Source organism: Cydia amplana, chromosome 11, assembly GCF_948474715.1.
Source record: "Cydia amplana chromosome 11, ilCydAmpl1.1, whole genome shotgun sequence".
Classification (NCBI taxonomy): Eukaryota; Metazoa; Arthropoda; class Insecta; order Lepidoptera; family Tortricidae; genus Cydia; species Cydia amplana.
The window spans coordinates 12,874,509-12,890,159 of NC_086079.1; the positions used below are offsets into that span (position 1 = coordinate 12,874,509).

General features: G+C 34.7%; 1 protein-coding gene across 2 annotated transcripts in view; it reads left to right on the top strand.

Moving 5' to 3' along the window:
- Positions 1–15,651, top strand: part of LOC134652063 (collagen alpha-1(XVIII) chain-like) — a 106,321-nt gene that overhangs the window by 59,682 nt on the left and 30,988 nt on the right. For both annotated transcript variants that reach the window (XM_063507213.1, XM_063507214.1), the window contains exon 3: positions 634–1,154. In XM_063507213.1, the coding sequence (XP_063363283.1) occupies positions 634–1,154 (521 nt within the window). The remainder of the gene's footprint in view (positions 1–633; positions 1,155–15,651) is intronic.

Below are 15,651 nucleotides of genomic sequence, written 5' to 3' on the forward strand. Positions count from 1 at the left end.
GTCTGTCGACGATTACAGTAGGCAAGTAGGTAGGCTAAAAAAGAAATGAATGACTTACTGAAATGAAATACATATTGAGTTAAGTCAAGCATTTAAAGGAAGCATATCCAAGTTGAAAGGGCCTATTAAAACTCAGCAATTCGTTTGCCTCCACTTTGACAAATAGGTACAGATAAGGATTTCGTGTTAATGGAGATGTTTATGCACTCCAAATAATGTGATATTTTCACTTGTGAAACTTATACGAAAACCAGTCGGCTTTTTGCTTATCTGTTTAGCTCCGTATCGTGATAAACAAATCAGAAAGAAAACGGTGAGTTTTCAGGTTTTCACGTTCCTACGTAGTAAAAGTCAGAGTGGTCACAACTATGCTAGTATATCCTTAAATTCAATACAATTTTATTATTTATGTAAAGAAACAAATATAAAAAATACTACGTCCTGTTTAGGCGCGTGACTACCTTTATATGAATGCTTGCCTATAATATATAAAAAACCTAATCTTAAGAAAAAAACCTATGCTGTTTATATTGATATTCGAAGGGGTTTGAGACAGTAAGGTGTAGGAAAATAGGAAAGAGTTTTTATTATAAATAAGATTGTTACCTACATCAATTTGTTTTTTTTTTTCAGATGACGAATACAACGTTTTGCAGCAAATCATATTTGCGGATCACGCAAAGAGCAGCGAAGATGTGGAAGATCTTACTAAACCTCCATACAAAATAGACAAACCAGTGTCGGTTGACATTTCAAAGCTTTCCCTGGCAAATAAAACACTATTTTATCCACTGATGATACACGCAGTGTTCAAGTTGGAAATATATAAAACATCAAATTTATTCTCTATAACCGATCCAACTGGTTACACTAGAAAACTTATGTTGATTTTGAAGACGAACTATGGAAACTTGAACGAATTTATATTGAAAAGTGACAGTTTCTCCATGAAGACTGTTAGTTTTAGAGAAAAAATGAGTATAAAAAACAAGTGGACAAATGTTTCTTTCTACATACAACACGACAAAGTGTCTTTTTGGCTGGATTGTGAAAAGAAAGAGCCAGATTTCGAAAGGAGTGGTTCAGTGTTTCATGACATTGATTTGAAAGGTGACTATAAAGTACACTTGAGTGACGAGATGCATCCTTTCCACGTAAGTTTTCACTTATACAAATTGTTATATTCACTATTTTTTTTGTGTATTGTATTTTTATTAATTCAATAGGTAAGTAGCACGTTTCATACGCACCTATAGTATATAACTACTTAAACATTTTTACGTATAAGTTCATGCTATTTTTTTCAACAAACATAAAAAACGGGTACACTACATAATTCCAAAATATTTCATGCCAAATTTTAGAATATCGAATTTTATTATTCCGTTTTATAAATGCTCGACCCATCAAAATTCCGACTGTCGTAATTACGAACGATGAAAATCACGAAAGTGTATATTTCCGAATAGCAAAATGACGATTTTTTTAAATTTCGAACCACATAATTCCAAATATAAAAATTCCGATAGTGATAAACACCGAATTTAACATTTACGATTTTTGAAATCACGAATTCCGAAATGCCATTATTCCGAAAATTTGAATTCCGATTCCACGTGACTCCTATTTTAAATATCCCCAATTTTTAAATTCCGAATTTATCGATTCGTGCTCCGCATCTGCTCCGGCGCTACGGGCAAAGCAGCCCCTTCGCCCTTGCGTATCAAAGCGCAGGCACAATAAATGCTCACCTCCGCAGCTTCGGCTTGCTGGTCGCTTTCGGCGACCAACAGTTTGTTTTCGTGGGGTCGCAGCTCTAACCTAACCTAACCCACTTTTCTGGCAACAGTTCGTTTTCTTGTGCGTCGCAGTTCTAACCTAACCTAACCCACCTTTCAGGCAACAGTTTGTTTTCGTGGGGTCGCAGTTCTAACCTAACCTAACCCACTTTTCTGGCAACAGTTCGTTTTCTTGGGGGTTGCAGTTCTAACCTAACCTAACCCACTTTTCAGACAACAGTTCGTTTTCTTGGGGGACGCAGTTGTAACCTAACCTAACCCACTTTTCTGGCAACAGTTCGTTTTCTTGTGCGTCGCAGTTCTAACCTAACCTAACCCACCTTTCAGGCAACAGTTGGTTTTCGTGGGGTCGCAGTTCTAACCTAACCTAACCCACTTTTCTGGCAACAGTTCGTTTTCTTGGGGGTTGCAGTTCTAACCTAACCTAACCCACTTTTCAGACAACAGTTCGTTTTCTTGGGGGACGCAGTTTTAACCTAACCTAACCCAATTTTCTGGCAACAGTTTGTTTTCGTGAGGTCGCAGTTCTAACCTAACCTAACTCACTTTTCTAGCAACAGTTTGATTTCGTGGGGTTGCAGTTCTAACCTAACCTAAGCCACTTTTCTGGCAACAGTTTTTTTGTTGGGCGCTATGGGCATCTACGGAGCATCTGCTTGGGCGAGGGCTGCTTCCCCTTCGCGCCTCCGGCTTTTTACATACACTCTAGGGGTAGGACAGACAAGACCACGTGGCTAGTGGGGTGCTCCGATTCGGATTTTGGTTAGTTAGACTTAAAAAGGTGCGTTTTGAGTCTTATTTTAAAAATCACGAATTTCATTATTCCGAGTTTACAAAAGATCGAATTTTTGAATACCGAATTACTTTATTTCCGATCGGTCAATGATTTTTCGGAATAGACAAATTCGGAAAAAATATTTTCGGATTTTTTCTAAATCGGAACTTTAAGCTTTCGTCTATGTGAAAATCGGATTTTAAGTATTCGGAAATAACACAGTCGTGATTTTCTTCTTTCGTGGTTTTCAAAGTCGTAATTTCGATATTTCGGACATATAAAAAATCGGGATTATGAAAATCGAGGTTATGAAAGTCGGAAAAACATATTTCGGAATATTTGGTTGTTCCCATAAAAAACAGATAGATTAACAAAAAGAAATTGAAAAATAGAGCTAATTAAATACTTTCCCACTGAGTGTTACCCTGTATGTAGGTATGTTTTTCAAAATTATGTTTTAGTAACACAGCAAGCTTTCATTTAGCTAGCAAGTAAGTTAGAAGAAGAAGAAGAAGAAGAAATACATTTATTTTAACGCCACAACATGAATACAAAGAAAAAAAAAATAAAGCATGCAGACATAAAGGACATTTGGACGCTAAAATAGGATCCCCACTCAGCATAATGCCGCGGCAAACCGTGGCGCTGGTTTTCAGTGGGGACCTGACTTAATCTAAAAAAAGTTGACGGCGACACGTACGCCAACGACACACAAATAAATTTACATTGATATTAAAAACACAAACATTATTATTTATATAACAAGGAAAACAGAAAATTAATATACAAGTAAAAACCAGAATAAAAATAAAAAATAGAACAATCACATGACATAGACTACCGTCTTTTATAAAATTAATATAAAAACAAAAAAAATAAAAAAATTGAGAGAGTAACAGTTGCACAAAGTCACAGAAAGCCAAAACTAATTTAGTTAAGTTAAGTTAAGTTAGTTTTAATCCACACTAACTTTTCCTAAAACGAAACCTAAACTCAACAAACCAAGCCTAGTTGAAGCAAATTTCTAGCCAGCTTAAAAACCCTACCATACACTGTCTTTGCAGCACACCTAACAAGTACTAGGTAAGTGTAGAAACCTACGTATTAAGCCTACTTAGCCCCTTCTTACTTGTTCAAAGGGTATAATGGAACCGGTTGTTGGAAGTGAGTTATTAAATCGACACGCCGCAAAGTATAGGTACCTGGGCGTTTTCTAAAATAAATATTGAAAACCCGATTCTCACAGATCCTGGTGTTTTTGGGTTCTTTCAACTCAGAATCACTAGCATATTCAATCCTGATGATAAAAAAAATGTCCCAAAAATTTGTATGAAAATTGTACATTGGACTACGTCACGTCCATACAAGTGAAAAATTTTCTCATAATAAAACGTGACGTAATGGAATGGACATTTTGGGGCATCTTTTTTTAATCGAAGGATGGAGAATGCTGTCGATTCTGAGTAGAATGAGCCCAAGAATGTCCAGATTTGAAAGAATCAGGTTTTCGATATTTATTTTAGAAAACGCCCACCTAATGAGAGCTTTTAGACTAGTGTTTCTTTTGCGCGAAAGCCTGTATCTTAGGCGTTAAAAGTAACTGATTTTAAATCCAACAAATAAATCTGTAAAACTCGGAACAAAAAATTAAGCATTTATAAATTCCTGTTTTCGCCACAATACCTATTTATAAACCAAACGGATAAGTGGTCGTAGTAGTGGATAATGGCCAAGCGTAACTAGCAAATTAAGGGGCATATCCTGCAGATTCTTCAGAGTAATATTAGTGATACATCGTCATTTCACTTAAACGCATGACGAATAGAGTCTCTTAAGCAAAATTTAATCAAAGCAAACTGTCAGAGCGTACGCCCTACGTTAGTCACGCGCTGAAATATGCCGCAAATTCGACCGAAACTGTAGCAAATATTCGAGCAAGTAAACCGTTGCGAAATTAGCTGTCACTAAACAGCTTTCTAAATTAGTAGGCGACTCACACACGTCAGGGATTTTGTTAAACACGAGTAAATTAAATTATACGGCACGAGCGAGCTCGTATTAATTTTCTAAAGCAACTTCGTTAATTCAGTGCGCGATGCCGCGCTCTGTGCGATTTCCGGGCAGCTTTTGTGATCGTGAGAGTCATAGTTCTTTGTTACAATCAAGTACTGGTCCGTGCCATATTCAATAGTGATCAGACGTAGCTAATGACATATTTGTTGACTCAAGTTTGTAATACAGTTGCCAGTTTAGACAACAACTAGTTAAGGACATTAGGACATATAAATATGTATGGCTTACCTGCTAGACAAAACACAGAGGGCAACTCGCCCTAACCTTGCATTGGCGCTAGCATGTTAATTTTGTTTGAGAGCGCGGCCACCATTCATTTTAATTACGTTCAAGTGTGCAAACTCTATGAAAACAAGTCACAAATACCTAACTACAAAAAAAATATATTTTGTAACTGTACTTATGGGCTGTCGTGATATAAAATAGCGAAGGCGTGATATTTTAGTTGAATATACTCCGGAGTATACAGGGATTAAACACATTTCAGAAAAAGGTCCCTTCTGTGGAGAAAATAATGAAAGTTAACGTCCCGGAAACATATTAAGTATATATGACACCGTAATATTGTGAACCCGTTAGTTTACAATCTAACGTAAGTCAGGTTAGGTTAGTTTATAATTCAAAATCTAGGCATTACACTTAAGTTGAATAAAGTTAAACTTAACTTCAATTATATCTATTGTGTGTAAATAGTTTGGCAAGGTAAACATATAATAAATACAAGTGGGTACGGCATTTTAGTTCCCAGATGTCACAAGAAATGTAGCCATTGCGGCATTTGACAAAAATGCACAGGCGGTCCAGTCAGGACATCCGATATAAAAACTTTTATTGTTAACGTTAATTGGCACGATGTAATAAAATTAATTAATTGAATGATCAGAAAATCTTGATGTTTGACTCCGTATTTTATGCTGTCGATTTTTCTTGTATAATGCTCATGTTTATTAAATTAGTAAGTAAAATCGTTTCACAAAATTGCGCTAATTATAATTTAATAGCTAGTTTCCTGCATTATTTGAAACTGGAATACAGTGCATGGGATAGGTACTGTTTCGAATACATAGAAAATGCTATGTACCATCACGCTCCGCGATTGTTACGCCATCTAGGGTCCTAGCTAAATTAGTTTTTCAATACTTACGCTATAGAATTTCCAATTTAGCAAGAACCCTAAATGGCATCCGGTGCAAGGCAAGAACCCTAAACAATCCGGTGTGGTGACTGTACATGTACAAGATATCACAGCACAAGTGATACTTTTGTATCCCAAATATCAGTAAGCTAATGTCAGCCCCTACCTATATGTTTAACTATATTTGAAATATCCTGTTAAGAGTACAATTTCGTTCTCTCCATACGTCACCTAATAATATGTGAACCGGCCGAACGTTTCAGAGCAAACGTACCTAAGTTTAAGCCTATTTAAATGTCGACTTGGCAGCTGTGGGGGAAGGAAGTAGGTACTTTGTTCGTGAACATTTAAAATTTCTGCACATTTTTAGATGGGAGCTTAACGTGTGCCACTAAAAGGCGCGCTACAAAATTGTGTATTTTGGAACAGTGAAGGTAAAGCTTATTCAATTTTATGTTGCTGTACTTTAGTATTCAAGTAGAATATTAAACTAAATTTAAAAAATATGACATATTCGGCATCAAAGCCCAGCCTAGCGGTAAGAGCGTGTGACTTTAAATCCGGAGGTCGCGATTTCAAACCCCGGCTCGTACCAATAAGTTTTTCGGAACTTGTGTACTATATATCATGTGATATTTGCCAGTCGCTTTTCGGTGAAGCAAAACATCGTGAGGAAACCGGGCTAAATCCCAATAAGGCCTAGTCTCCCCTCTGGGTTAGAAGTTCAGATGGCAATCGCTTTCTTAAAAGCTAGCGCCTACGCCTATTCATGGGGTTAGTTGGCAAGTCAATTTATAATCTCTACTATCAAATATGTCAGAATAGTTAATGAAATAAAATTATTTCATGTATAGCTCTTGTATGCTCAGGTATCTTATATTCTAACATGGATCGCGAAATAATCAGCTAGTTAACACACAATCTCAATCCAATACATCCACAGCAGAATATTTTATTCATACTGACCGGCGGAGTGAGTTATTACCTAATTGGATATGGCTCTCAGACCGGGTAGGTCTAAATAAGACTTGTCGTTTCTAATCTAACACACAAATTCGTATTTTTCTTTGTTTTCGTCGAAAGTGTTGATTTGCTTAAATGTTATTTTGTTATAATAAAATAAAATTACTGTGGTATGTTAACTCTTTGACCGCTAAAGACGTCAAGTGACGCGCGCGGCTTCAGCCCAAAATGAACCTTCGTGCATTCCAACAACAACGACAACGACAAGGTGCACGATGACGCGTCGCGCACGATAAGAATGGCGTTTAAGGGGTTAAAAACATGAGTATCAATTCATAAATTTAATATCAACGCGAAGGTGGTGAATGGTAACAACGCGAACTCATAACAATTACACGCCGGAATTATCGCAAAAATTAGTTGTTTATTAAAAAAATATTTGATAACAATTAACCGTGCTGTAAATGTAAGAACAGTTGGTTGAATTCAATTTAATTTCAAACGCTAATGTTGCCAAAACTCCGTTAAATCAGCCGTTATGACTTCATTAAACTAACGCTACGGTACGTTTCCCTGTTCCGAGACAACACGTGTTACTAAGTTATTGTTTTCAGTAGTGTTTAGTAAAATTGTTAACAGTTTAGAACGGCGTATTTGCTTACTAATTCACGGTGTAGCAGTATGTTGAGAATGTGGACTAATTGATGGCAGGCCGAACTTTAGGACTCTTGTAATTAAGCTCACGGATCTACGTAAAGTGGACGTTAGGAATAAGACGCAGTGATATTTCAAAACTATTCGTCGCTGGTCGAAGTAAGGCAAGCGATTGCTTCGGGGGTACATACCAGTGTCATTGTAAAATTCATTTGTGCATATTAATCACGGATTTCTAAGTTACACTTAGGTATACTGTTAGACCCGAGATAATACACTTGTAACCGAGATAATACACTTGTAATTTTTACTTACGTAAGTGTAGGAACAAAGCTATTTGTTAGAATGAGATAACGATATTCATCTGTCATTCTGTAGTTTAGCTGTGTCTCTACTTACTTATAAGTAAAACTTACAAGTGTACCTTGGGCCTTAGGGTAGGTACCGCTATAAGTCGAAAACTTGTTTATGTTTAAAGCAAAAGATATTTCCTAAATCGATGGTTATTAATTATTATATCCTCATCCAGTTTGCGATTAGGGTAACGTTTGCTGGCTCAACCGCCTCCGATGCTCGCGCATCCAATGGTAGGACCTAGAATCACGTGTTTATCGCCCCGCGTCAGGCGCACCAAACCACGCGTTTTCACTCACAAACATGGGATATATAAGACCTCACTCACAAAAACGCTGATGTCAAAAATATAGGACTCACATTATTCTTGCAGTTTTCTTATTATTTACTACGTGTAGGTTACTGGATTTTATAGTTATCAATATTATGTAGCTAGTTAGACAGGTTTTTTACGTTTGCGAATTGACTCAATACACTGTTTTGCATTGCGACTGTTTTGAAATTGCAGTGCTTCGTTCGTAAGTGTTAAAACATTATTAGTTTTAAATGTTTCAACAAAATTCAATAACTTCGTAAGTAGATATGTAGTAAATCTGACGAGCATTTTTTGGCTCATAGAAAATAGATTCGATAGGTAATTATCTTTTTTTCTTATACATGCTTTCTTATGCATGTAATTTTCCGGATATTCGTGCTTTTCTTGCAAGAGATATGTATATATAATTATACTCATATATCAAAACTGAATGACATCCTATAAAAAACCTTGTTTCATTTATATTTACTTAGTACTGGTACAAGCTTTTCTTTTCCATTGAATAATTATACAAATAAAATCGCCCATCCAATTCGTAACATCAAAGGTTGTTCCCAAATAAGTTTTTATAATTTACAGCGAACAGTTAGATATTTCGCGTATAAAGCCAGCTTCAATTTAACGGAGAACTTCACTCAAAGAAAATCCAATTTTCCCTCTTCTCCGATCCGTTTCTTACTTGTGGCTTTGTGCTTTCAATAGGACATTGTTACACGTACAATCTAGGCCCTTTACGATTCACTGAATTTGTGCATTGGCGATATTATAACTCGATATCAGTTGTTTGCAAATTATAAATGTGATCGAGAGTAGGATATTATTTGCAATAGTGATAACTAGTGGCGAGATGTCCAGAGTAACATTTCTGTCCGCTTGACTATTTGAAGATAATTTAGCATTTTATTCTGTCAATGCTGACCAAAATTATCACTTTTACCTTATCAAAGTGTATTTTTTCAAATGCGATGTATTAGCCGAGTTGAGTGGTTATTAATTTATAGATAAATAATAGAATACTCAATATATATAATAGGCTAGTCTATTGTGATCGCTACGAAGCAGGAAATCTCGGTTTCAAATCCTGGTAGGTATAAGTATTTTTTACTACAAAAAATTTATTTTAATGAGATCGACTTAAAATATGACATCATTAAAATACTTTTACGCGGACGAAGCCTAAAGCCTAAGCCTTATTGGGCAAAACCTAATTATTATAATGACTGTATAAAATACCGAAATAAAAATACTCTATATCGTACAGACAAATGTTGATTTTATGATGCCGATATCCATAGCAAAGTTACGAGCTTACGAAAATAAACTTATTATTCAAATAACATTTTAGGTCATAAATCTAAGCATGTAGTGACAAAATGAGATCACGTCTAAAATAGGCACACTCGCTTAGAATGTAAATGACATTTTTATAACGATGCCTTAAATTTTAATACAATTCTGTTTCATCATTATTCTGCCATTTTTGTTTTATAAATAAAGTGAGTACGAGACCAGGTTTGCGTGCTCAGAAGGAACCACCAGCCATGGGCATAGTCAAAATCGTTAAATACAATACAAATTTAACAAAATATCATTGCATTGAAATACCCTTTGGAATATGCGTTAAGCACACTGCATACTTGGGATTCATTTTGAACAAGTCTCTTGGACTTATCAAAGTGACAGTTGTCGCGAAGTTGACATTACCTATCGCCGTCGCCATCTCTTCAGTTAGGCCATTTATTTAAGTTCTGAATCTCAAAAGCAAATATACCATTATGAAACTACTTCCAAAAGAGCTAAATTAAATTATCCTGCTACGGCCATGGCAGAACTTACCTGCACTGAACTAGAAATAAAGAAAGCACAAAAACCAAACGGACTTTGCTAAAATCCCACTCACATCCCTCGCAGTCCCAAACCTCTCCGTTTGAACTCTTACGTTAATCTTATGAAGTGCTCAAGAAACAAAAGAGAAGCGTAAAATGATAAAAAAGATTATTGTTTCGTTAGTACACTCATCTGGATAAAACCGGCCAAGTGCGAGTCGGACTCGCGTTCCAAGGGTTCCGTACATTAAGTCCTCAACTCACGCTTGACTGCACATTTCAAAAAGTTTTCCTGTATTTTTTTTTTAATTTTGGTGAGTAGTTTCGGAGATAAGGGGGGGGGTCATTTTTTGCCTATTTCCTTGAATAACTGCTAAATTATTTATCCTAATATTATTAAAAAAAAATTGAGATTCTTACAATGAGTTCTTTCATTTGATATGTAACACGATATAGTTTGAAAAACTGTTTAATTTTCTCATTCTTACTCCCAAAAATTTGATTCAGCGGAAAGAACGGGTGGTTATTGAAATTAGTCGTCATCAGAATTCAAGGTCATCAAGGTCCCTGGGCGTGTTAAGTTCGCTTGCTCCCTAAACTCGCGCCGCGCTCAACAGTTTGTAGTCTAGAGCTACGTGCGCATTGTTCGGACAGGTACTGCCCAAGTTTTTCTGTCCCCGCCTGTACGTGAGTGCGGGTTAACTTCCCACTACAATTTGTTAAGACAAACTTAGACCCTGGTGTTAAGTATGCAACAAACACCGTCCAAGTTTCCCGAGAAGTTTAGTGGTGACGCCGTAGATTTGTGGGAATGTGTGCGCAGCGTTAGATACGCCCTGATTTTGCTAATTAGGCAGAAGTGTGTGAATAGTGTATTTAAAATATAACACGACGAAATTTAGATTTTTTGCAACCAGCGCGTGAAGGCATGAAAAGAATATGTATGTATTTTATAGGCACCTATTTATTTTATCAAATAGTTAACATACGAACCTAAACGCCGTCGCCACCATACAATACAATCGAAGTTATTTCACATATATGTCTAATTAACATGATCGTTTATCTCTCCTCGTCATATACATAATTTTTTTTTGGAATGCGAAAAGTTTTCGATACTTACATAGATATTTTTGGAGCTAGAAGCATTTTGATCATGATTGGGTCAAATCGATACAGCAGGTAGGTCGCCTTATATTTATTTCAAATTACGTACTCATTAGGTTCTCTGATATAAATCTTATTCCGGAAAACCATTAAAGAGTAATAACTCTAATATTTGTTGACATGTAGCATGTATTGAATTCCCAAAGCCATGTAAACAGCCGTGAGCCATGTAGACGGCTCCTCCAAGGGATCCTCCTTAAATTTGCGTCGGCTCCCGACCGGAAAATCCAATGATTTACTGGGCTAAAGTCTTATCATAATCTGGCACGTCCCTCGTATTTCACGCTGAGTTAGTGCGCTCTTCCATTCCACTATTTTGTCTAACTATTTGACTACCTGTGTTAATCTGCTCAAAATATTCATAGCTAGGCCTTCTCGTAATCTTAACAAAAATCAGATGAATAGAGCAGCTATCACTAAACTAAATGATTAGGTATAGTTATAAGTTCAAAAATAGATCATTTAGATTCTACTTGAAAAATTCATTTTGTATCTATGTATAAACTCTTTATTGTACTGTACAAAACACAAAACACAAATTTATGGCACTTGATAGGGAGTACAAAGGCGAACTTATCCCTTTAAGGGATTTTGTGACGTTTATTCGTTCATTTACCTACATAGAAGAAGACAACTTAGATTACGTTAACTGTTTTGTATTTCTTATTTCAAAGTGCCATTACATACAATAAACGATTTTAAATCCATTTCATCACGCAATAGCTGGATCGGTCGGCCCAACGGTCTTTAATTACTTACGTACATAAACGATTACCGCCTACTACGATTATCCCCGGATCTTATAATTGCCCCATTACTGTAAGCTTCAATTATTTATCTTTGTCTATTATATGACATAAATAAGAAGTAAACTGGTAAGATGTTTAGACAAAGTATTGTAGAGAATAGGTTTGGTAGGTACGTCTGCTACAACATTATATAAAAGCCTGTTTCCTTTTAAGGTTAGTTTTATTTATATTTAGTTTTAAAGTCCAGTTATGTTTTTGGTAACTAAATATAAATTTCTATGATCTAAAGTTTCATAAAGATTATTAGTAATTTTTGTATTGTTAAATTTTATTAAGATCTTTAATCTTTTATATTTTCATTACTGATGAAAATATGTATGAGCTTATTACCGTGATAACGTATAAAGCAATATGCCGTTTAGTAGATGGGCTGAAATTAATAATAGGTAAGGTACGTTATGTAATGTACTTGCATATTTACATCCAATTATCCCATGAAATACATTTATTTATTTATTTTTATAAGGAATTCCAACAGCTATGAAATTTTAAATGGCGTACAGAGCCAATTATAGGAACTCGCAAATAGAAACTGAATATATAATATGTTACACAGTACACGCTATGATATCAAAGCACAGTATGTACATTCTATAACATACTGTTTAATAGGTATATATTGTATTTATTGTTGATATTTAGTGCATTTTAATAATACTCTAACATTCCCTTGTATTTTTACAGTTTATTACAGACAATCTTTTTTTACTTTAGTAGGGTTTATTTTTTTTTTCAAAAACTGTATTTAACTTAAAAAGTACTTACATAATTTTCTTTCCTGGTAAATACACAAAGTATAAGTATGTTTTTACCTGTCGGAAGATAAACCGAATCGAAATTTCCCTTCAAACTTAATGAACAGTGTATTACAATCAAATAACTTTATTTTTATTTTTATGTTTGTGTTTTACTACTGTAGTACTATAATGTATCGCTTTCGCCACTTGTCTTGGTCACTTTTTCTTTAATATACGACATCATTTCACTATACAGGGTGCTTCCTGTAACAGGAGCAATAAATTAAACTAAAGGCTGTACTCCTCAAACTGACCAACATTTGTTCAGCAACTTTTAAAAATTATGAATCCTGTAGACTTCCTCTTTTTCATACAAAATAAATATTACCTTCAATGTACGCTGACATCAGTGTATTTTACGTTGCTTGTCACGCTTTAAACATAACAAAATTTGCAATACATTGCGTCTTAGAATAAACTTAAAAGTGTAATAAAAATCAAAACACGAGTTATTTTCAAAAGTTGCTGAACAAATGTTGGTCAGTTTGAGGAGCACAGCCTACAGTTTAATTTATTGCTCCTGTTACAGGAAGCACCGTGTATAAAAAATTATAATCTCACCATTTCATAAAACGTTTTATTAAAGCATATATAAATATATTTTTTTACTTTGTTGTCTATAAAAGAGTTATTCCGAGGAGTTTCACAAAGAATTACAATAATAAGTTTGAATCTGTTTTTAATAACTTACGTAAACTCCCCTTCGGTCTCGGCTTACAGAGCTTCGGTCCCAAATTCTAACTTTACGTTTCGGTATGGGATAAAGTTGATTCTACAGAAAATACGAAATTTGAACAGAATTATGCTTAACTGTAATGAGGTTAAATGCAAGGTATGTTTTGAACCCTTAGCTCTGTAATGTAAAAATATAGGTCTTACTGAAGTTATTTTGTTACGGGACCTAACTAACTGACCAATATACAAAAAGTAGTAGGTACTTACATTTAGTTAAAAGTATTTAAAATACTACTATTAGGTGATTAATAATTGACCTTTTCTTTGATGAAACATTTTGTCCAAAAAGTGTCTAATATCTGCGAATGCTAGAAAATTTAACGTTCCTGGATTATGATTGAGTACCCTACTTACCATAATGAGGTCACAGCTTTATGAGTTTTCTTTCAGAAGATGGCCTTGGCGCGACCCTAGTTAATTCGATAAATAATATCCGAAAAGGTCTTAATTTTTCGTCTGACGCAATTATCGATAAGTACTGGACTAATCTTATTTCGTAGCAAAATCATGCGTTAAGATGTTTTGTCTGATGACAGATAATGATGTAGATAACAGAATTCAGAATGTCATATTTATATGATCAAAGTTAAATTATTTGTTATTTAAATTAGGCATATGTAATAAACGTTTTCGGTAACATAGGTTAAGTTTAAATCCTTATAATACCTTTGCCTCTGTGAAGTATAAAAATAAAACAATAAGAAACCTAAAACATTCTAAGCCCCATTGACTTTTCAAATTAGATTTTTCCTAATAGAATCCAGAGTTATCTAAGCATTACTTATGGCATAATTTACGTAGACATTTAAATTGGAAAGGTAACGACTACTTTATGTGTCTGTCTCGTCAAAGGTCACCTCTTTTTCACATTGCAGGGTTAGCTTGTTTTGGTTTAATAAGATGCTAAATTATAAATTAGGGGTTGGTGCTTTATGAAAACAACACGTAGGTACCTATTACCAGTATACCTATTTAATGATTTTTGAGCCATAGACGTTCATGTTTAATATAATTTTGTGAGGTTTTAATTTATCGTCTGCTATTTATACGTAAGTAGGTAAAAAAACAATATTTTTTTCATGCATTAGAAACCTAAATATACAAAGGGAAGTACTTGATCTAAGTGGGCACTCTTAGTCTAGTAGTCTCTATAAGTAACTTTTTACTACTACTATTATTCATGTATTTTTACGATATACCGATCATATTTTTTTTTATTCCTGGGTAATAAATAGGTAGCCATGTTGGAATTTTAATAATAGGAATTTTACCAATTAATTAACAGTAAGTATTGACTTTTAAAAAGATGGTCCCACTTTTTAAATTCATCATAAAAAAAATACAAAATGTTTACCCGAAGCAAGCGTTAATTCATAATAAACACAATTAGCTTCTAACGATAAAACACGTCGTAAAATTCAAAGATAAGTCAAACAATGAAAATGTACTATTTATCCATAAAAGTTCCATAAAAGCGACTTCGTCCGCTAACTTGGAGGGGCCCCCTGAAATCTCCACTCGGAGGTAAAATGAGAACGTAACACTTAAGCAGAGGAAGACGAAAAGTATTTGTTCAAAGATTGATCAATTCCTAAGGAAAAACGCCCGTGAGTGAAACGTTTACGTTTTGCCTGAAATGGGCAATGTCAATGTTTGCTACATTTTGAGATTCGAGCGCGGCATAATATAAATTTAATAAGGCAAAAAAAAGAATTTAATTCATTTTTGCTTTTCTTAATACACTTACGGCCCAATTCGAACTTTAAGATACGTCAGTTAATAGATCTAGAAAAGATACGGATTAGATATGTCAGTGTCAAATGTGACATTTCTTCTAACAAAAACGTCACTTTTGACACTGACATATCTAATCCATATCTTTTCTAGATTTACTAACTGACGTATCTTAAAGTTCGAATTGGGCCGATATTATAATACAGGGTGTCATCGTAAGTTTTTACAGTTGATTATTCCGTATTTACAAAATTTGGATGATTAAGATTTGTCACAGTTTTATAAAACACATTTTGGGAGCAAAAAGTTATTATAATCAAGTCTACATTTTGATACTATTTTCCAAATATTAACTATCAAATAACTTGTGTCCCATAGCCGCAGTGGCATCTCATGAAATTCCTGATTTTTCAAGATATACGTAAGAGACCATGGGGGATAAATACATGGGTATTTCGGCCCGATTCGAACTTTAAGATACGTCAAATATTACTTCTTCAAACAAAAACGTCAC